A 23,487-nucleotide genomic window follows, 5' to 3' on the forward strand; every position below is an offset into this window, starting at 1 on the left:
TGCTATCACCTTTTGCTTACTATGGATTAGTGACTATGCTGCTAACTCTGATTTTTATAATCTGCATTTTGGTATTATAAAAGATACTGCGTTTGAGAACCTTGCATTGAATAATAAATATTTCAAACTTGCACGTGTGTTCTTTGACTCTCAGTTTTGGTTTGAAATGATTATATAACGAAAGAGTGTTCATGTGTTCCACGATTCCTGAGGTATTCTAAAGTTCATGTTCTGGTTTGTCTAAGACATGGATCATTCCATAATGAGCCATGAGACACTGTAGCTAGCTAGGTAAGGGGATTTCTGACACTGAGATGAGTTTTGGATCATCCTAACTCACTGAGGTTCTAGATCTCTATGCACAGTTCTGTGGGAGAACGGAAACCCTGCTACACAAGGAAGGGTAAAAGCAATTCATGAATAGTTTAGAAGGTGGGATGCTGGTCAGTTTGAGGGAGATGGACGGGTAGCACTTAGGGGTTGTCGAGTATTTTGAGGTGATAATTGGGAAAACGATTTACTTTGAAAGTTTGTTTTTGTAATGGGGCGGTTATGGGTCGAGACATTTTAATTTTCATTTCAATTTTAATGTATGCTCACGGTCTTGTTTATGCACTGTTATTTTGTGTTAATGTATGGGGTAGTGAAGTTGTTCTCTTTATTCTGTTATAGAAACCCCTGACGAAGAGCCTATCAGGCTCGAAATGCATTGGGTTTGGAAGTGTGTTGTCTACTCCATGTGATGTATCTGTAATTAATGAGCCGGTGTACAAAACCCAAACAGGCATACAGTCGGAAAAAGAAAAGTTGAATAAAAAGTGCAGATGTATTCTTACCGCCTCCTTGGTGATTAATTAAGTCTGATTAACGATATGTCAAAAATCAGGAGCGAAAAAAAGGTTTCAATGGATTACTTTTTGAGTACTGAGATTAATTGGTTACACGTGGGGAAAGCATCCCATTTTTCGGCAGTGCAACAGCGAAGAGCGCGAGACATGTGCCCATGTTTTGTTACTTTCTAAAAGTGGCATTTTCAAACACACAATTTAAAAAACCATCCTTACTAAAAGATGTGTTTTTAAATTCTGAGTTCGGAGAGACTAAACTTTATTTCTCAATCTTGATCCAACGGGAAGTTATATTTATAAGATGTAACAAATAAACTCCTGTTGTATGCTTTTGGGCAAAAAAGCCTTTCAATAGTGATGAAATTGGTGGTATTACACTATCAGAACATGTCACACACACCAGTACATATCCTACCTTTCACCTACACTGTACCCAACCCAGGGGGTACATTGGCCTTACCATAGGGGTGTCTCACATGTGGAAAAAGGGAAGGTTATGTCCTAGCAAGTGGGTGCACTTGCCAAGTCGACCTGGCATTCAACAACTGTGCACAGGCACTGCAGTGGCAGGCCTGTGTTACATTTTCAGGGCTTCTCATGTGAGTGGCACAATCAGTGCTGCAGGCCCACTAGTAGCCTTTGATTTACAGGCCCTGGCACACTTCAGTGCCCTTTACTAGGGACTTACCAGTAAATCAAATATGCCAATCAGGCACAACTAATTGTAAGAATATGTTTACACTCTGGGCACTTGCACTTTGACACTGAGCAGCAGTGGCAAAGTGCCCAAAGCATCTAAGCCAGCAAAAACGAAATCCAGCACAGAATCAAAAATACAGGAGGTAGAGGGAAAAAATCAGGGGTAACTACACCAAAGATGCCAAGTCTAACAACTTGTCTCCTGCATTTCGCTACCTTTAGGAACAATTGTCATCCCCACTGCCACTTCTGCCTTTAATATATGTTGAAATACACAACAACAGTGTGAGTAAAGACATTCATCAATTGTGCCAATGTATCCTTCATTTGGTTTCAAACCCTCCCCCTGTGAGTAAGCCTAAATCAATGCCACCACAGTGCACAATCATAAGGTTAGGATGCTCACAACGCAAATTGCTCTCAACTGAAGGCAATAGTTGATGTCATTTCATACCTCTCCTTCAACTGACAATGCCTACCTTTATCAGACTTCTCTTGGGCCTTCCTCCTTTTCCATATTAACCTTACACAAACCATCAGACGGAAATGTATTCTACATCCACACTCTATTGATTTTTTAACCTGGCAACCTTCTTTTCAACATAACAAAAGGAGGAGGACTCATTTTGTATGCATTGCTAACACAGATTAATGGTCAGCAGTGACTTTAACCATTGCCTGCCATGTGACATTGTGGTTTGTTAAGGAGAGGGTTCAGAAATTATGTGTATGCATTTATTCTGTAGTCTGCAATTTAAAGTTCTAACAAGTGCTCTGTCTACTTATCTAGTTAGTGTTCCTCTGAGTTCAGCCCACCTACCACGGGCCCATCTTTCTTCTTGAGTATGTAACCATACACATATAGTACCACTCTATTTTAATTGTAGATATTTCCATTTATGAGCACTTACACATTTATAAGCCATAGCTGACAAGCTCTATATGCTACAAGCACTGCAGCATTTCCAGCATAGAACGAGCAGCTTTGGCAAAGTTGCCCCTCACCCTCATCCATGGCTTGCAAGAGGTTGGCTGGGATGTCCCACTCCTTTGGCCAATAGTCAACTGGGAAGAGCTGGATGCATAAACGTGCAAAACTGATTGCACCTTGGCTAATGGTGATAACCAGGGGTGGACATAACTCACATAATTTGCTGTAGCATAATTACACGAAGTTAGAGCAAAGTTACGCAAGACCATTCAGAATTACGAAAGGAACATAAACCGGCCTTTAGTGCTATTTTCTGAGCTCAAAATGCTCCGTCATGCCCAAAATGGAACAAAAGATGCATTTTGCGCTATTAAAATAATGCTAAATGCAACAAAACACGAAAGGCAACAGCCATCTTGCGCTCTTTTCCTGTACTCTTGCAGAAACCATTTTTCACCCAAATTGCACAAAAGTAGGCCAGTAGGTGTAATTGTGTGATTTCTGGTAATTTCACATTACAAGAGTAACGTGAAATTACCAAAATTACTCTGATGACTCCAGTGTAACTAGTATTTTACCCAGGCCTTGTTATAATGCAGTCGTGATTGCTATTTCAGATCTGATGGATGATAGTAAACTGCCTCTCACGTCATACATTGTGGCATGAGCCAGTCTCTTAATTGTCACAAAGTCGTCTCTGATATCTCCAGGATCTGTTCAGGTGAGACGTACACACCTACTTTGTATTTTCATCTGCATTTATTTTCCCTAGAATCCAGAGACATGCTGCTGCTTGTTCTGAGAACTCTCAAAGTGTCACATTACATTTCTCAACATGAACACAGCAACCATTGCCACGTCTGAATCACTTGTTACACAGTGTGGAATGGCCTTCATAGCAGGCATGGCATTACCTTAGTGATGAAGCATTCTGTCTCCATGCTAAAAAGATGCCTTACTGCACATGTTTGTTTAACCACATGAGGTTGTGTTCACGTATATTATGCAGTATCATGCCAACCTGCTGTAACACAATCACATGATATTAGTCATCACAAGCACCAAACATCTGGACTTTTTCTTAGACAATGTACAGAACCCCACATATTGCATGGAGGAACAAGATGTTGTTATGTGTAGTGTAGTGACCTCAACTTAAAATATAGTACCTTACTGGCCTATATACAATGCCGACTACATTTTGACATGGGCAGCCGGCCACAATGGGCCAAACACCATGGATGCCTCCCTCAAGACTGATTGCCATTGTACTGCAATTAGTAATTTTATATATGGCAGACAGAGATTATGTTCTCCCACAGTTTAAGACTCTAACCATGGCCTTTAAATCCTTGCATGGTATTGGTGCTGTCTATCTAAGGAAACGTGTCCAATTTTATTTCCCTTCCAGATCTCTACGCCCTGCCACACAAGCTCTGGCCATCGTTCCAGCTACTAAGCGTGCCCGTATTGGGGGCCGCTCCTACAGATTACTGGCACCTCAGTTTTGGAATAAGCTTCCCCTTTCTTTTAGGAAATTAGACAATCTGCTGTCCTTTAGGAAGGGTCTAAAGACCTGGCTTTTTGGCCTTTAGTCTGTCTGTGTTTTTCCGGTCTCCTCTACACATCTACATAGCGCCGGGACACTCTGCCCGAGTAGCCGTGCGCTCTATAAGACACCCCTATAACATAACATATAACATTACATAACATAACATGGTGGCAAGTTCATTCCCATTCTATTGCACAAGTAACCTCATTGGCTATTGAGTTTGAATAATGTCCTGAACCAGGAAGTGACTGCATCCACCAGCAACATTTCTAAGTTTTGACATCTAATAGATTAAATGTCCATAAATTAATTCCTGAGCCCTCACCCAATAGAGGACAGGTCTCTGGACCTGCTGTGTCTATTACTTTTCTTGTCAGTGAAAATTGCTTTGGGGTCCCCAACTTTACCCAGTCGCAGGTCCAGGTGTAGGCAGAGGGTGCAGTATAACATCAATCTCATCTGTACTGGACAACAGAGTGACTGACATGCCAATCATGGCCATCTGTAGAGGGTTCGGGAGAAGGGCGTCTTGGACTTGCACAGTAGGGACTGCCACAAACAGTGGAAGGACCTGCATCGCTGAAGACTCTCGAAGGGCTAAGACTTGCTGTGGAAGGCCACCCTGCTATGAAAAAATGCGCCGTGCCGGTTGATGCCCAACATGGATTGGATGCTGGAGGTGGCGTACTAAGACATGACAGAGAAGTTCTAGAAAAAGCTACACCAATGGAGGGGGGATAAGCACATTTGTATCGAGTTAATGTTTTGTTTGTATGGTTATCTGAGTGTAAATCCAAGGGTGTAGTCTAATTTATGTGAAGATTGTAGTTTGTATGTTTTCACTGTGGACCATTTGTGTACGCAGGTACCATACGTACATTTAGATAAAGAGTTCAGTGTGATGTGCCATTGCATGTTTAGGATGCATTGTCACATTTTATCCGAATCATCGTCCACTGGTTTGGCATGCACCAATTGTGTTCAGTTAGGAGTTTGCTTTATCATGGATGGCCACTTCTTTCAGCACAAGAATTCAAAGTTCCCATTGAGAGCCAAAGAATGACATTTGACATATATTTATGACACAAATTCATCACCATAGCTGAAATTGTCAGCCACGTTGCCCCATGCATTCCTTTTCATTTCAAGTGTGAATTTGACTTTGCCGCATTTTCCTCTCAATGGGTACACCAGTTAACATCTTTACAAGTTTTAGGTCCTTCATGTCTCACCACTTTAGTGTGATGAGATGATTCATGCTTGGATGACCATAATTGTTTGTTATGGACAGGTGCGCTTTGCATAGTGAAAGAGGTCACCTGCTGTCTCAGTTCACACCACATCCAATATCTGGTATGGGGTGGTTGGTATCCCTGAAAATGTCTGTGATGGAATTCGCAAAGTCCTGCAAGCAGCATGAATAGTTCCGCCACCACCTATCTGTTGTCTCATGTATTGGATTCGTATTTATTCATTGGATATATCTGTAGGTTTTTATTTAAATTACATTATCCATATAGATACACTAGGGATTGTCGTGTGTATTCTACTTTCAGTACCACACTGTTATCAAGAGGAGGAGGCTCATATCAATTTTAGAGACATGGAGTTTGTGCCACCAGGGTCTAAAGATGCCCGGAGTGTGACAGCTCCTCTTACTAGTAGATTAGTGAAAGAGAAGGCGGGCATGGAAACACACGCCGGGACAACACTTGAAGATTCTAAACCTTCTGCAACTGGCCAGCCCTCAGTGGTGGTGGCAGAGTAAATTCTCCCCTCTCCAGCAGCCACCACCTCTCCTGTACCACATCCCACAACAAAACTAAGGAGCTTGTGCTTGGGTCTTCTTTACAAATGACATCTCAAGGCATGTTTCAACCCCTCCTTGCATAACAGAAGGTCCTGTCCAAAACTGGGTACACTTTGGTGGGCAGACAGCAGTAATGAAGGCTTTGCAGGAGCATCAATCTGTGGTTCTCCTGGAAGGCATGTACTCACCCCTAGTTGTGTATCACAGAGGTGAACGTAGAATTAGAGCCTCCAAGGAGAAAAGACTCCCCACCTCTGGTCTTGTTGCCAACAAACATTTTACTATCACCTGTCTCTGCTAAAGCTGACCTTTCAGTTTCCTTCCCAACTCTTCCTGAGTTGTTGGGATACCTGGGTCCACACAACAGCTCGATTGATGAAGAGGGGGTCCTGAGGCTAATCAATAATGACAATACTGATGGCCAGTAAGGCAACAGTGCCAGCAAAGACTAGGGACAAATGATCTTCTGCCGTGCATATACTTTCTTTCTAATGAGTACTCCAATTTCGCCTGCTCCTTATTTTTGCATTTCTTCTTGCTGTCGTTATTGGAGTTGTTGGTGTTGTTCTTCCCTTCTTCTTCTTATTGTTTTGTATTGTAATTGGAAAATCTGTTGTTTACATTTTGGGGTGATTTTTAAAACAAATATTTAACACTTTTATATTACCTCTTCTCCACTTTTCCTACCCAAGTTGTGTAGCATTTTTTCTTGTTCTCTTTCTTTTACCTGTTTTCCTTGCCATTAGGGATATTGTATTTTATGCGAGTATTATTTTTTTCCTTTATGTTAGTGAATATTTTAGTTAATTCTGGAACAGGTTTTGCATACAGTTCCTCTCTTCCCACAGATTATGGGGTTCTCTTTTGGTACCATTCCCCTACCTTTGTTTTTTCCATCCTATATTTAATACAGCATAAATGATTCTGTTACATACAAAAGTTGTTTATGTTGTCCTCGTTGGTAATATATTATGCATTTGAAATGTTTCCTAAAGGTTATCGTAAGGGAGAATAAAAGACCGTTTTTCTTAACCTCTTCCTCCCCTTTTTCTAATATCTTCTTCAGATACGTTCCTGTGTAGTGATCACAGCAGATGTTACATTTTTTAATTCTGCCACACTGAGAGGCAGTGGTATTTATCAACATTTGAAGTGACTTTTCTAGCATTGCATTTAATGTGCCTTCTGTTTATTAGTTATATTTTTGTCTATCTTGGCAATTGCAAATCTTTCACCACATCTAGGTTTCTGTTACATTCGATGCTTGACCTTTAGAACTGTCACTCTTTTGCAATCTAATTCTGTGCAGCGGCATGGCCTTGCTGCTACTGGGGTGTGCTTGTGGCCTGTGTCCTGCTATTTATGTTTTTTAATGAAATTTCTATTGTGTATCTATGAAACAACCATCAGCATCAGTCTAAATAGGGCAGGAGACTCAAGAGACTTCCACCACTTTGGCCATTTGTTCACCAAGTACCAGTAAAATGTCTACCGGATTTACCTAATCGTGTTGTTGATATAGTGGACTACCTGCAGTTTATGTTCTGCCCAAAACTTTAGCTCTAAAAGTGGCAGCCAGATTGCCATGGTAGCAATAGAAACATCACCCAATTGTTGGCAGATATAAGATTCTGTACAGCTATAAAGGGCCTACTGTGTGTTTGTGAGCATGTGTAGATGTGTGTGGGTGTACCTGTCTTGGCTGAGTTACTTGCATGTGTAGGTGAGTTGTTGTTAAATGTTTAATGTATGTTGGGTCAGGAGACTAAGAGCAGTGTAAATGGTGCCCCTTGAGAGTGAAGTGTTGTGTATGTGGTGTGCATGTGTGTGTATGTGTGTGTGTGTGGTTGTGTATGACCCTTGTCCTGGATTCCTCCATTGCGTATGTGTTGGCCATCGTCTATCAATCAGTGGAGCTTGGCTGAAGCTCTCTGCACCCAATACATAAAACATTTAACCTGTTTTTACCATCTTTCCAATGCCTGTGTTTGTAGGAAGCACAAGATAGAAGATTACAAGTCAATTCAGATTTATACGGTTAAAAGTAATAGTACAACCATAAAAGCATTCTAAAAAAATCATCATCTTCACAATTCATCGTAATCAGTACATTAGGACACATAAAAGCTAAAAAATATTCTATAAATAGATAAAAATACTAAACATAATATAATAAAGAATCAAACACAGGAGATGATTTGTACATAAAGTGCTATATGTATGACACAACATCACACAGCATCCCTAGGCATCGCTAGTCAGTATATGTCCTGTCAGCTTTGTAGAGTAGAGCCTCTAGGTATGCTTAAACTTTCTTCGCTTAATTGACATTTGGATATAAACCACAATTGCATTGCAAACTCTTTCATTTTTTAAATTACAGATAAAACCAAAAGCAATTTTATATGTATTCAATTATTCTTTTAAAAATAATGGGCGTAACATGCTCTTCCTGATGTCTCTATAAAAATCACAAAATAGAATAAAATGTTGACTCGTCCGATTTTCCATCACAGGGGCACTTTGGGAGATTGGTTTCCACTTGCCCATGGTTGGAAAAGCTATTAAAAAGTGGATGGTCCCCATTTCTAGCCTTGCAAGATAGAATCTATGTCTTATGTTTGTGACCTGGGTTAGGTAGCGCTGTATCCCTGGTCCAAGGGCCTGACACAGTATGCCCTAGTCAACTGTTTCGAGTTTGCCCCGACTTCTCTTAACCATTCACTTGATTCAATGAGCATAGTTTTTAATTCCTTTTGTTCTATAACTAAGAATTTGTAAAGGATTATTAAAATCAATGTGGCATCTTACCGAGGTGTGCGTTGCAAAACGCACAACGCACATCTCCGAATCGCCGGCTATCGTCGGATTTCATCGCCTAATTAGTGCGCAATTATCAATGCGCATCAGGCAGGCGATTATAAATCCGGCGATAGTCGGCGATATGGCACATTAGCACATGAAAACAAACGTTGTTTTTATGCGCTAATGTGGGCCTTGATAATATGGGGGGGTGGATTAAGCTTTATGATCCACACCCCCATGTTAACAATGCCTAACGCTTGGTCGGAGCAGGCGTTGGGAGACCTGCGATAAATGAGTTTATCGCAGGTTTTTGTCTCCCAACGCCTGCCTTGGTAATAGGGTGTTCCCACCTCCAACCACATTTTACATGTGGTTGGACGTGGGAACACCCACTTTGCATGTCATTAGCGATGTTTATCGCCGACATGCAAAGTGGGCTCGGCCCAGGCTTTAAAGTGCCCTTGGTAATAGGGCTCTAGCTGTATCGGCACAATTCGCAGAGAAAGCGGCGATACCAGCCCTTGGTAATATGCCCAAATGTTCTCTGCACATTCTTTCAAAAGATTATTATTATACATCAGCCAAGGAATTCTTTTACCCTGTTCAACGTTGAGGCTGTCCTTAATAATTTCCTGCATAAATTTAGTTCCCTCCTTACTCCTAATCCCATACCAGATACTAAGGCCAGCTATACTAATACAATAATTATTGTAAGGGGCAGTAAGCACTTTATAGACAATTTATATGACGTTAGAGTTAGGAACAGCTAGCTAGCAACCTTCTTAAGAAGATATTTTCATGGGTCTGGAGGATGGCATTGTTGGCCGTTCCCCAAAGCGCAGTCCCATAACAGGTGCCAGTAAGGCACTTACGCCTGTAAAGGGTCAGAATTTCCCTAATTGGTTTATTCCCTATGTTTTTGAAAATCTATAAATTGCCTCTGTTATCCATGTAAATGTTGATTTGCAGGAATCAATATCCGGTCTCCAATGGCCGTTTGATGTAAATAACAGGCCTAAATACATGAATGAATGTGTTACTACAATGGGGACCCTATTTACATGGTGTGTCCTAGTCTTTGGATTCCCTTTTCTGCAGACCATCGTAAACGTTTTTTATTCAAATTGAGTATTAATTCCTATTCCTGCATATATTCTACATTCTTCTCAATTAGACCCTGGAACCCGTTAGCGGTTCTAGACAGAAGAACCTCGTTGTCCGCATAAAGCAAAGTAGGGACAACGCGGTTACCAACTCTAGGGGCATCAGCTTTTAGGCATTCATCTGCTCTGTTTATATAAAAAGAGAACAGGAGTGGGGCAAGAGCACAACCCTGCCTAATACCACGTGTTACTCTAAAATGGGTAGTACACTCTCCTCCAGGCCCATATCAAACTCTTGTGGTTAATTGTTTATATGTTTGTGACCGGTAGGCAATAATATCATTTGGAGCGCCCATAGAAGCCAAGGTCTGCCATAATTTTACACGATTTACTAAGTCAAAAGCACTTGTGAGATCGACACAACACAAGTGTAAATGGCCCTTTTTTGCAACTGTATATTTATCAATTATTAAATGGAGGTTGATGCACTGCTCAATACTACCATGGGTGGTAGTAAAATGGAAATTTCAGGGGTGCAACAGGGTGTCCTTTTGGCACCTTTGCACCCTTGAAATTGCATGCGCAATTTGTGAGTACCTATTGGGTACTCGCAAATTGTGCATGCAATTCCCATTAATTCCTATGGGCCTCTTGCCCATCCTTAATTGCGACTTGCTATTTGCGAGTCGCAATTAAGGAATCTGTAGGAAAGACAATTTTAATTGAGATTCCTATATGCATAGACAATTGCGATTCCATAATTGCGATTCCTTAAAAATTGCAATTAAAGAACGTAATTGCCTATTTTCATTCATGTGCACCAACAACTCTTATTAAACTAGACCAGACAATAAAGAAATATGTCAAGAAATGCCTCTACAAAATGCATACACATGCAATTATGCAGATGATTTGCAGCTCATCTTACCTTTGAACACCAAGGACTCTGTGGTCGAATTCCAAAATACTATGTCCCACATTATGAGTTGGATGAACTGCAATCATCTGAAACTTAACCCAGGAAAGACCGAACTGGTCTTGCCTGGACAGAGTGCAGTCAGCTGGAACCCCAGCTTTTGGCCTTCCAGTATGGGAGACCCTCCTTCCAAGTCTTCCTCGGTCAAGAGCCTGGGAATTCATATTAGCGAGGACCTCTCCCTAAAGAAGCAAGTAGGAGCAGTTGTATCAGCTAGCTTCTTCCAGCTGAAGAAAATTAAGAAAATCGCCTGCTTCTTCTCTCCGGCTGCCCTTACTCAGATTGTCATCTCCCTGGTTCTGTCCAGATTAGATTTTTCCAACAGCCTTTATTTTGGACTTCAAACTGGAGAGCTGAAACGCCTTCAGTTGGTCCAGAATCAGGCAGCTAGACTTCTCTTGAACCTCACTAAGAGGCAGTCTGTTAGACTTAGCTTGAAACAGCTACACTGGCTTCCTGTGGAGCAGCGCGTGGCGTTTAAAACACGGTGCATTTTATTTAAATCTTTGCATGACTCTGGCCCTCTATTCATCAGAGACATGTTTAAAAAATACATTCCTTCCCGCAACCTCCGGTCCATTCACAAATCCCTTTTGACCGTCCCACCCTATAAGAGGAAGCGTCTCGGGGGCAGCCGTTTCGACCATCTTGCGGCTGGCTTCTGGAACTCTCTTCCCCTTCATCTGAAACTGAATGACAACATCCTCAGTTTTAGACACTCGCTGAAAACCTGGCTCTTTTCTCAGGTGTATTGCTGAGCTGCTTATTCTCTACTGTGACCTATGCGCCTCGTTCCTTCCTACAGCGCCATGAAGCCCCCGGGCGTACGAGCGCTTACAAATACATATTAACATTAACATTAACATTAACATGGTAATTTGTTTTCAAAAAGGTCAAATCGTGGCCTAGGTGTACCAAACTTGTGTACAACTGTAGGAATCAATGGAATGAACAATCTATTAAATCTCAGAGAAACTCCAGACATGTACATTACTCACACTTGTATGTACACAGGAATCAGTCACATTATCAAACTCACAATCTAAATCAATTAAACAGCACATTCGTGAACTACCTTTTGCAATTTCTAGCATCTTGTGACTGGAGAAAGGAAGAAATTGAGAAATGGAAAATTCTCCCTGTACAAGGTGATGGTATAAAATACTTGGAAAATAATCCAACCTCTTTTTTTGGGATCTCAAAGTGCATTAAACTAAAGCAAATGTTTTCCTGGGGCAACTTCAAGAATAGTTGCACTCCATGAAAATTGAGTTGTGAAGTAAGACTGATTTGCTGCTGATGGGTAGCAATTATAACCCAAAATAACCAATTGCTTTGTCATCTAATTATTGATTGGCATGAATAGATGAACAAGATTCACACTGTCCCTACCTACTTTCTAGCAAAACCACAGCCAATGTATTGGGCTTGTCAGAATCTGCAGGGAGCGAAGGTCCTGTTGAGCTTGACTCTATCTGGCACTATGGTGAGGCATGAGAGGTGTAGGATGAGTGGAAGATCTTAAGGCCACCAGTGAAATGCCACTGCTTTTTATAATGTTTTCACTTAACCGGTGAGGCAGGGAGGGGGAAGAGGCCCAGGGGACTCTTGCTTCTGGCTCCAAGTGTCAGATGCCTGCTGGAGACAGTGTCAGGTGGGGAGTTTGACTGGGGTGGTACCCCTGTCAAACGGTAATGCAGGTATCCCAAGGAGGGCTCAGGGGGTTCAGAACCCTTAAGGAGTAGAAGGACAAATCTTGCTTGTCTTGATTTTCAGTATGATTACAGACTTTGAAAGTGAGCCTCACAATCTTTCAGATTTTAGGGGTTTCAAGCAAGAGGTATCAGAAAAAGATATCAAAGGCTTGTAGTGGCCAAGCATCTATAGCAACGTCGCTAGTGGAAGCCTTAATGCCAGCTCTTACTATCATCATGTTTCAGAATTCACAGAGCTTTAGATTGTTCACCCACTAATATGGAATATAAGTGAGGTTTATGCCATTGTGAAACAGTTTAGTTGTATCCTACTGATAATTATTTGCTGCAATAGTAATACTAGAGGAACTTCAGAATCAGATATTTGGTGTATGGTGTATGTGCTTGGCTGATGAGCCAATGGGGCAAAGCAACCATCTGTATGATTATGACTGAAAGTCTCTAAGTAGGAATCCCTCCTAAAATGTAACAATGCCACAGTGCTGGGAAGCCTCAGTTGGCTTGGCATAACCAGCCTCTGGGCCATTGCATAAAGCATCTCACTCGAGGACTGGAGCATGGACATAACGTGGCCGCCTCTATCCCCCCCTAGGGCACCACATATTTATGGGGCACCTGGTGCTAAATCATTCATAGATGACCTGATTCTGTGTCAGGATTTCATAAGTAGCAGAGCAGTTACCTCGCTGTGATCTATTGAAAGTCATCCTCCAAGCGTTTAGATCCATCTATGAGCACCAGTGCCCCCGGTCCTTCTGCTGCCAAACCAACTGAAGGAATGGGGTGTGGGACATTGGGATGTTGCTGCCACCATGTGCAGTGTGGCAAGGGGAGCTCCCCTACCCAGCCTGCACTGCTGTGTGCAGGTATGTAAGCATGATCTCTTGCAGATCAGCAGGATGACCTGATGGCCAAAGAAGACACCAGCTGAGTCACCTTGAGGTGACAAGCCAGTCGGTGGATCTAGGAAGGGGCCTACTGAACACTGGCCTTGTCATCGACTGCTGCCTGGATAATCTGGTCAACCAGGTTGGTAGAAGCCATCTGGTTTCTGGACCAGATTGGCTGTTGGTTGCTGACCGACCAGATGAGCAGTTGGTTTTTGGCTGGCTGACTGGATGACGACGGGCCAGCCTGTGCAGCTAACTTCATCTTGTGTCTTCAGACGGCTCCTGTAAGTCACCACATTGTGGGGGCTTAATAGTCTAACAAAAGTGGCTTCCCAGGCAGGCCCCACAGAAGAGGGGGAATCGCAGAGAACTTTACTCTCCTTTGCGCCACAGACTTGGGCACCAGAAGGTGGAAGGCATCAACCCGGTGCATCCTTAACCAATGGAGTTGGTGTGACAGTCCCTGTCCAGGGTATGGTGGCTGCAGACTGGGGAGGACTTTCATGGCCATTTGGGGCATGGGCAAAAATGGGCCCTGCAGGTCATGGCTCCGGGCATTGGGCCGGGGCACCTTCCCTGCCCAGGCAAGGGTGGAATCAAACCTAGGAGGGGCTTGGGACACATGCGGGCTCAGCAGTATCTGTAATCCTCTGTGAGAGGTGTGCAAAGTCATCGCTATCTCCAGGGAGACCAAGGCTCTGCAGGCCGGCGCAGAAGGCACAGTGCGACCATCTCAACCTGGACCAGGGTGGTGTACAACCGAGAAGACCCTATGTCACCCCGCAGGTTGCAGGCACCCATAATTCCATATAAGAAGGGAGAAGCCATATCTTTCATCTGGTAGGCCCAGTCTTTGCAGGCCAGGCCCAGGCAGGAACACCATTGCTACCTGGGTCAAGGTGGTGTCGGACCAGGGAGGAGTCTATGCTCCTGGTGGCTGAACAACTCCCATAATGCCCTGTGTTTTGACATTGTGTCACTACTGAGGACAAAGGTATACTTTGACAGTATATCAACCGTCAGATGCAGAATCAGACAATCATATTGGTAGCCTGCTTTAGAAGTTGCATTTGACACATTATTAACAAAATGTGATGCATGTTCCAGGAGTGACTAATCTGTGAAGCCCTGAAAGGCTCCTGCATCTACTGTGGACTTTCTGTGGGGTCGCTAGTGCAAGTTGGCTATTGAGTTTTAGATCCATCTACAGTACTAAATCAGAGGGAATTATTTACTCAAGTCTTAAATGACTAATGCTGAAAAAGGCTCGAAATTAAGAGGATAGAAAGAGTTACTACTGATGTTTCAGATTGAAGTTTTGGATGACAGTGTTTGCATTGAAGGGATAAGGCAAGACATAATTTCAGATAATGATGGCCAATGTTTATAATTATATTATGCTGATGGAAATGGCCAAACAGACTGGTTCATGGTGTAAAAGAAGCAATACAATTAGTCATTAACTTCAAATTGTATTGGCACAAGTCAATGAAATTTCCTGTACTACCTTACGGATCTATTGACCCCTTTCAGATTGTTAAGTGGAAGATTGGCAAATACAGAATTATTCCCAGGATAGTTGTCAGAATGGAATTCTACTAATTGTCAATGCAAGAGCAAGGAGCTGGTTGCCATGGTGAAGCTTTGCCAAATGAAAGTCAGAAAGTATATGAATCATAGGTTAGTAATATCCGGTTGCAAAGATAATTACAACATTGAGACTGGTCAACGGGTTTGAGTTAAGAAACCTAACAATGTTGTCAAAGTAATTCATGATGGTCTGAGCATGCTAAGGTCATTGTTGTATTTAAGAAATTGGTCATCAGCTTTTCTCTGCTAATTAGAACCCTGCTGCTCCTTAGTGTAGTTGTATCATGTGAAGTCGTAGATTAAATGCAGAAAATCCATTCAGATTAATACAATTGTACTGAATACAAATGGTAATGATCAGACAGATTGTTTTATATCCTTGAACTAAGGCAGTCATACAAATTTATGAAAAGATAATTGCAAATACCTATAGTAGTAGGGCGACTACATAGTTTGGGTTACTCCAGCAGGGTAACAAAAAATAAATTGAATCTATCCCAATAGAGAGCATAGTTAATGCTTTGAAGAATCAACTCACCTCGTGTGGATGCTGCACAAACATTACATTAACCCTGACATCAGGAAAACTGTTGTGTTCTCCTCTGACCTCTAAACGAGGTTGATCAAGATGCCCTTCTATTGCCCACATTCAAAGTATGGCTCTGTGGTGGCAAGTCTTCTGGGAAAAAATATTGACTGATGATCTGCCATACAATGATGAAAGGTGGACCTGTTACACAGACCTCAGACAAAAAACACAATATCCTTGAATTGATGAAAGTTGTCTTCCACCATGATGCTTGCAATTATTGATATTTAATGTCTGGGAATTTAATGGATGACAAGAATGGTCCAGACAGGAAGAGAGATGTTGATCATGGCTTTCCAACATTATGTCAGATGGTGGGTACTCCATTGAGGGAGTTTACCCCACAGTGGAGAAGGTTGCAGCTCTACCTGTGGGAACACTTGCATTCACCAAACTCTCAATGAGGCAGTGATAAAACACAAGGGTGGACAGGACATCTGCCAGTTTTTCAGCACATGTTCCAATAGCAACCCCATCAAAATCAGGCAGTGTGTTGTATGCTTTTATTAACCATTATAAGGCATTAAGGGCTCTTTCATATTGCAATAGCATGTTCTTCCACCCGTTGTAATGTAAAAAGCATAGAAGCCCCTTCTTTCCTGTTGTTGGCCCCTGGTGACCTGCCCTGTTTATGTTTTTCATGTACTGAAAGATTGAGGGTTTGTGTTTGGTTAGTTTAGATTTTGTTAGGGCTGTTTTGATTGCTAGGAAGTTGTATAGTTCCAGGTCGGGGAGGTTGTGTCGAGTTTTCAGGCTATTGAAAGTGTGGGGCGACCCTTCCTCTTCCAGCTGAGCCGGATATGAGAGTCCTAGTTTTTTCCATGTATGCATGTCGAGGGTCTCACCTCTGTATTTAATCTTGGGGTTATCCCAAAGTGTTTCCCAGAGCGAGTTCTTGATGCTGAATTCGAGCTTCTATTCTACTTTGAGCAGCGCCTGCCTTGTGATCTTGAAGATCGGGTTGTTCTTATGTGCTTGCTTGTTGGCTGTGAGGAGAGTTAGAGGGTCTGCATGTAAGGTTGTTTAGGTAGTCCCCAGTGTATTCCTTGTCTGGCTATGAAGGCTGTCTGGAAGGTTCTCACGATTGGCTGACCAGGTCTATTCAGAATGCGGTGCCGTTATACGTGGTGTTCTATGCAAGGCCACTGGGAAGGACAAGGCCAGCTACACTCGGAGCTCCGTGTATCGTTCAGGGGACTACACTGCTTCATGTGGCTCCAGGGTTCAACACTTTCATTGTAAGGGCAGCAGCAGGGCTTGAGTCAGGGTACCACACGGGTGGACCGTGTCCCCCCACTTATTTTACCGGGGGGACGCCATCCCCCCTGTCAAACAGCTGGACTTCACTCTTTGTCCTCTCTGGGACGAGGAGCTCGGCACCTTTCGTGACGTCACTTCCTGTTGTGATGTCACTTCCGGTAACAGCGTCCCCTCAATTCTTTTTCCAGGACTTGTGCCATGGGCAGCAGTGAACAAGAGGTTCTTCCATGAAGTGCAGAGTCTATGGAATGCCTTAAGTGCCACGTGCCCCAGACACATTAAAAAACGGTATGCCTTGGGAGCCAGCAGTGAAAGGGTGTGCCACTAATTGCGTTACCATATTAATAAAAACATATACGAGGCCTTTGAACCAGCACAGACCTCCACTTACGATTTGTGCGCATACCTCTTCTATGCTGGAATCTCAGTCACACACTGCATCTCACACACTGCACTGTAGCAATAATGCATGGCCATTCAGTTTTCCGGGTCTCGCCTGAAGTGAAGCAATCAGATCAAGCAATAGCCGCGTGGCCGTGAAAGTGGCACAGCCGAGCGTAAGTGGAAGGAAAATTAAGCCGATAGCCGTGCGGCCGTGCAAGTGACATGGCCACGCAAAAGTGAAGGGAAAAACAAGCATTGGCAGAATTCGGTGCCGTTCTACGGGGTGTTCTATGCAAGGCCACTGGGAGGGACAAGGTCAGCTACACTCGGAGCTCCTTGTATCGTTCAGGGAACTACACTGCTTCATGTGGCTCCAGGGTTCAACACTTTCACTGTAAGGGCAGCAGAGAACATGAAGTTCTTCGATGAAGTGCAGAGACTATGGAATGCCCTAAGTGCCATGTAGTGTAGTTCCTATTTTCCCTTTAGGCCCTGCGCATTGGAATAACATAAACAGCAGTGTAGACGTAGGACTGAGGTCATCTAGGTCTCTACTGACTATGTTAGACTTAATTTAGGTTTGCGCCAGCTAGCTCAGAGGTCACTAGAAACATTCTTGACTGAATAGGAAGGGATCAGCTTCCCTGGCTCAGACAAGAAGGGATTCAACTTCCGACAACCGCATAAACATGACAACTTTGCTCCCTCAGAATAAGAGTAAATCTCTAGAGTCATGTGAAAACAATAGATAGTTATTTCACTCAGTCAGTTGTGCGTTCTTAGTTTCACCAGAGTGCAGAGAAGAGAGAGACGGTGCCTTTTCAATAAAAGGTATTATTTATTGAGCAGTCTTCCTTCTCATGCAAGAGAAATGAATTGCCACAATTTCAATACTTAATATAAAGTAAAGTACGTACAGTAAAAGGAGTATTATAAAATAATACTGTAAAAGCATTGATATGGTTTCTTAGCCATAAGACACTTTAAAATGGATATAATATATACATACATATATACATTGGCTAACGTGCTCAACTGGTGCTTCTAAACTACGCCTACCCCGGTGTACCTGACCTAAGCCTAATACTGGGAAGGAGTAAGTAAGTAGCAGTTGAAGTTAAGTTGGTTTTGCCAAGAATCTGAATCAAGAATTCTCTCTAAGGGTTTAGTCAGCACCGTACCTTGGGAATAGAATGTAGGAGGTCTGGTATCTCTCTCTCAGGACTCGATATCCCAGTCACCCGCAAGGGTAGGCTGGAAACGCAAGAGCTGGATTTTCTCGGCAGGAGAAAAGACAGCGTCTTTCTCAGATCGTCGAAGAGGAGGAGCAGCGTCCGTGGGCTTCTCGCATCTGCTGGGCTCTCGGCAAGTAGACAGCTGCTCTGTTCCAGAATTCACCACTATATGTTTGCTTAAGGCAACGTTGGTATATTTATACCTGAAAGGTGCCGAGTTTGACGTAAGATTTGGACATAAGACGTCAATAAAGATGTTACTAAGAACTGGTCGTTCTTACTGTGCTTGCAGGAGTTCTATTACAAATCAAAACAAAGCAAGTGGGGATTTCCCAGGTTGCTGGAGGTTTGGCGTGTCGAAAGAACTCGGTGTGCTTTCTAGGAATCCAATGAAGTAGCTTTTGCCTTGCCTTGGCGATTTACTAAAATATGGATCTGATTCTTATGCCATTATAGGGATATTATTAATCATAGCTGTACAAGGGCATAAAGTCGCAATATTGATTCGGGTTCCTAGATAAAACACATCACCCACTCCACGATCTAATGTCCATTATTTACTTAAACTAGGCAATAGAAAACATGTAAAGGAGCATGTGTATTCCAACCCACCTCAAAATACATTTTATGCAATCGAAATGGTGCATACAAAATACAAGAAAATGATAATAAGTACTGTACGTTTTCAAGCAGTATGATCATTTCAGAAAGATTGCTTATATATATCATCTGAACGAATTGCGAAAATTACACATGAAATGGCTCTTAATACAGAAAAGAAGGTCAAGACCAATTCATCACATATAAATACAGTTGCTGTAAATGTGCTAGAGGCTGAGGTAATATTTTGTCTCTAGATCTACTAAAAATAGAAGCTCTGTTCTTTATGAATAGTTCTACTTCAAGCAAAGTACATGTGCCAAAAAAAGATAAATATTTTGGAATTTGGGAAAAAAATTATTTCTTTTTCAGGGGAAAACATAGTTCCAAATGTTTTTCAGTAGCTTTTGTTTATCAAAGCTGAAGGCCGAATTCAGAGTTCTGGGGAACGCTGTGTGCCGGTTTGTAAAAAAAGTTATTGTTTCTGTTCAGGGGAGAACATCATTTCAGACAGACTCGCAAAAAATTGGTCTACATATTCAGGTGAGAGTTCGACCAAGTTCGAAAATGCCGCAACAGTGCAGTCATGATAATGATTGCTATCATCGATGTCAGGATCAGCCATGCTCACATAAGGTCGTACCTGGGTGATGTTGCTCTCATCTCTTTCTTCACTGCCACCTAATCGTAGTGGTAAAGTTTCAACGAATGCCGTCATCAGGATTGGTAACCGCTGGGGACAACACGATGCATGAGCCGTTACAGGACTTAGCAAGGTATCGATATCCATTGGTACTACTGATTGTAGCGTCAGACAGGTGTCCAACAGGAATTCTTCTCCGCATAGCATACATCGAAGCACAGGTAAGATGCAGTTCTGCCATATAGGTCTGAATGAAAGAAACCAGGTCATATTCAGATCTCTTAGCCGGGCTAATCCAAGGACTTTAGTTATGCGGTCCCGATAGCGTATAGCTAGGATCGTTTCTTCCATGGTTGTCGGAGTCTTGTCTGCTTTTTGGTTTGCCATATCGGAGCAGAAGAGTCAAAAATAAAATTCCTGCTACGAGTCCCAAAAGTACTGGTAGGCCGCCAAAGACCGAATGGACAAAATTGGGCAAGATGCCCACGACTGCTTCAAAGGGTGTTAACAGTCCCAAAAAAATTGTCTTAAATACATGTGCGATACCGCTGGCATCTGACATATTTAGGATTTGGCTTAGCATTTCAACGAAATGCACGGGGCAATTTGTTGATAAAAGTGCATGTATCTCTGCTGTTGTCCTTGCAACTAGGAGATCATACGTTTCTTTTGATGACATTATAGGCACTGTTGTCTGTAAAAGCACAGACTTCATTCTGCTTAAAGTATCAATTCGTGTAGAAGAGATATTCAACGGAGGCCAAATCGTCGCCTCTGAGTCTCCAGGGCCGTTTGGATACTATGCTTGCATACAGCAAGTGACCATGGAACTAACGCTTATGAGATATGCTCTCCCTGGCACCATGCCACAACAGCTGTGGTCCGTTATTAGAACGTAACTCCCGTTAGAAAGTTGTCTAAAGAATGGCTCTATCAGTGTTGCAGGTGTGACGTGCTGGTGGCATGAAAGGTTATTTGAGGTCCCCTCACAGGCCCCATGTAAATTAATACCCTGGCACAAAAGTATACCGCTTCGTGATTGTTTGCAATTTTCACCATTAAGAAATACATTTTTGTCCTTGTCACTATAACATGTGTGTGTATCAGGTAATTTCCATGATGACTTAATGTACCCTTTACCCAACCTTTCATACTGGCCTGCTGGTATATACTCTTGGCAATTTTTAAACCGGAAAGTTGTTATCGGACTTGTGATTATTCCGTGTATTATCCATTCAATGACAGGTCTTTCTGACATTGTCAATGGTAATCTCTCGAGTTTTTCAATGCTCAGAATCGTATAGTCTGCTCCTCTTTGTGCCAAATGGATTTGTTTATCAGTAAGGTTAAAGACAGAAAACAATGACGTTGTGTTGATTAAACGCCATGGCACATAGCCAGAACGCGGGTTTTGCAACGTCCAGCCTAGCTGTACAATAGAACATAATTGGAACTGACCGTGTTGTAATATTAGCAAGTCCTGATCTATTATATCAATAGCAGATGATACAATACTGTCCAGTGAATATATTCTGGAGGACAGAGTCATTAACCCGTTGTCCACAACAGAAAGTGATTTTTCCAAATTAATACAATCAATTTCTCGTATTTTCTCTGCTGTTTCAATTTGCATTACTTTCCATGCCTCGTTGTATGCCGCATATATACTAGCCGCCATGAAACGTTTTTGACGCTGTTTGCGTGGTCCCATTATGAAATTGCGCAAGTCAGCACCCTCTTTAAGTAAAGTCAAGTGTTGCTTAATTTCTGCCAGTGAGGATGTCTGTAGCCATTCAAGGCATAATTTCCCTACACTGTATGTTGTTACTATCCCTGCATGTTGTCTCTGGGAATATCTAGGGTCTGGTCTGGTCATTTTTAACCCCTGTGTTTTATTCAGGAATCTATCTTGACAGTTGTTTGTGTCGGTTGGCCAGATTAACCACTTTTTCCAATAAGGATGTGTTCTGTTTTGGTGTAAAATTTGGGATACGTCTATCTCAATATCTGCAGTTGTATTATCAGGTAATGGCTTTGGAATAGAGGGTTTGTTAAGGTCTTTAATCTTGGCTAGGCCAAGACAGGTAGTCTGTTGAATTGTATCATTCAAGAACATTATTTGTTCTGGGATCATGCAGGCTCGAAATAATGCTTCCAATCCTTGGACCGGCCACTCTTTTGTACCCCAGATAGTTTTAGTTTCAATGTTCTTTTTCCAGAAATCAAACCCAAATGTAATCATTTTTTCAAAAAATGTTTCCGAATAAATTAGTTTAGTATTTGTCAGCATGGTTTTTGTCCCTGTTTTATCTAACAGTTTGTAATAAAATGTTTCTGCATCATTTGTGTTAAACCCTGAGAAGTATGGGAATTTCTCATAAAATGTTTTCGAACTGCTTTTGGTTGGAGTTGCACAATGTTCCCATTGATTATATTTAAAAACATTTCTAGGCTGAGCAGATTTATGCAAATAGTGGTGTGCATAATGATTGTAGCAATACATCTGGTCATAGTTCGATGACCCTTGTAAATAATCATGTTCTGTAAACTTTGCTGACAATGCTAGATCAGACATCATACTATTAATACTCTCAAAGTCCCAATCATCAGAAAATGTACTTGGTTTTACAAAGTCACTTAATGAAACCTTGAATTGATGTGGATATTTCAAGAGCTCAACCGGGCCATATATTTCGTAATCTGTTTTGTCCCAAACTACCCCGACGGGTATTGGAATGGCTGTAATATTCACTGATGATAGTTCTCTTTTCTCGATGTGAGATGACTTGTGTGGCTTTAGGACCAAGTTGATGTTCTGATTTGCTGTGTCCATTGTACTGTATTTTCCCTCAATGAATTTTCCCAAACACAGTACCATGATGAGCCAAAGCAGGAGGAAAAGTACACCTAACACAATCCAAAATTCAATCCATGGAGAAATCAGATATATTTCTTTGAGTTGATGACAGAGTTCTTTAGCTTTGTCTTTAAATGTTTTTGTTGCTGGCGTTTCCTCAGGTTCGCTGGGATCTTCAGAAAAGTTATCGAAATTGATAAAGTAGCCAGATGCAGTTCTGTCAATTGTTGGTATTGTTTTTCCAATTTGTCTTTCATCAGGACATTCTGAGGCTACATCGTTGTAGACTGGTGTTTCTTGACGAACTGTTTCATTTTGGGTTTCAAGAGGCACAAGCTCCATGGCATTGTTGCATAGTCCTTTTTTATTCACTGCAGGTTTATCAAATGTGATTAGTCTTTCAGTTTGAACCTCTTGGATTGTAGCAAATTTGGGTATTCTGCTATTTCTTGGGAGTTCACCGGGCCTACTACTTATTATTGGCCACATGATTGTGGTTTTACCAGGCCGATTGATACAACTCGGTTTTCCTTTTTTCCAGCAAGGGGCGGTAGTACAACTGTTCTTGTTCCGTTGACAGCTAAGACAGGTACTGCTTTTCTGTAAGAAGGCCCAAATTCCTTCTTCACCACGATCTTTTCTCTGACCAGATCCCCAATCTTTGGAATCCAGACAGGTCTTGCTGGGACAGGTGGTGTTTCTTCAGTGGTTGTTGGCTGTTGTTTTAATTTTACGTTGCTCAGGGCTTTTCTTGTTTCATTTAAGTCCTGTAAAACAGCCAAACGATCTTTGATGTCAAAGCATTTTTTCTTATCTTCTACCACTGAAGCTTGACTATCTAAATCCTGAATATACATTCTAGTTCCGAACAATAGTTCATACGGGCCGAAACCTTTTAGAGAATTTCTTGTCAGATTGTTAAGACTACGTTGGACACTTGTTAAATGTTGGACCCACCCATCACCCGAACCTAATACCTTTGCCGTTATAGATTGCTTTA

At 42.1% G+C, this 23,487-nt stretch overlaps 1 protein-coding gene across 1 annotated transcript in view; it reads right to left on the minus strand.

Moving 5' to 3' along the window:
• The window catches only part of LOC147693605 (uncharacterized), a 60,889-nt gene extending 37,913 nt beyond the window's left edge, over positions 1–22,976 (minus strand). The window contains exon 1 of the mRNA XM_086936060.1: positions 22,074–22,976. Within this exon, the coding sequence (XP_086792186.1) occupies positions 22,074–22,976 (903 nt within the window). The remainder of the gene's footprint in view (positions 1–22,073) is intronic.
• Between the last annotated feature and the right edge of the window lie 511 nt (positions 22,977–23,487).

The sequence above is a fragment of the Lissotriton vulgaris genome, chromosome 8, assembly GCF_964263255.1.
Source record: "Lissotriton vulgaris chromosome 8, aLisVul1.2, whole genome shotgun sequence".
Lineage (NCBI taxonomy): Eukaryota > Metazoa > Chordata > Amphibia > Caudata > Salamandridae > Lissotriton > Lissotriton vulgaris.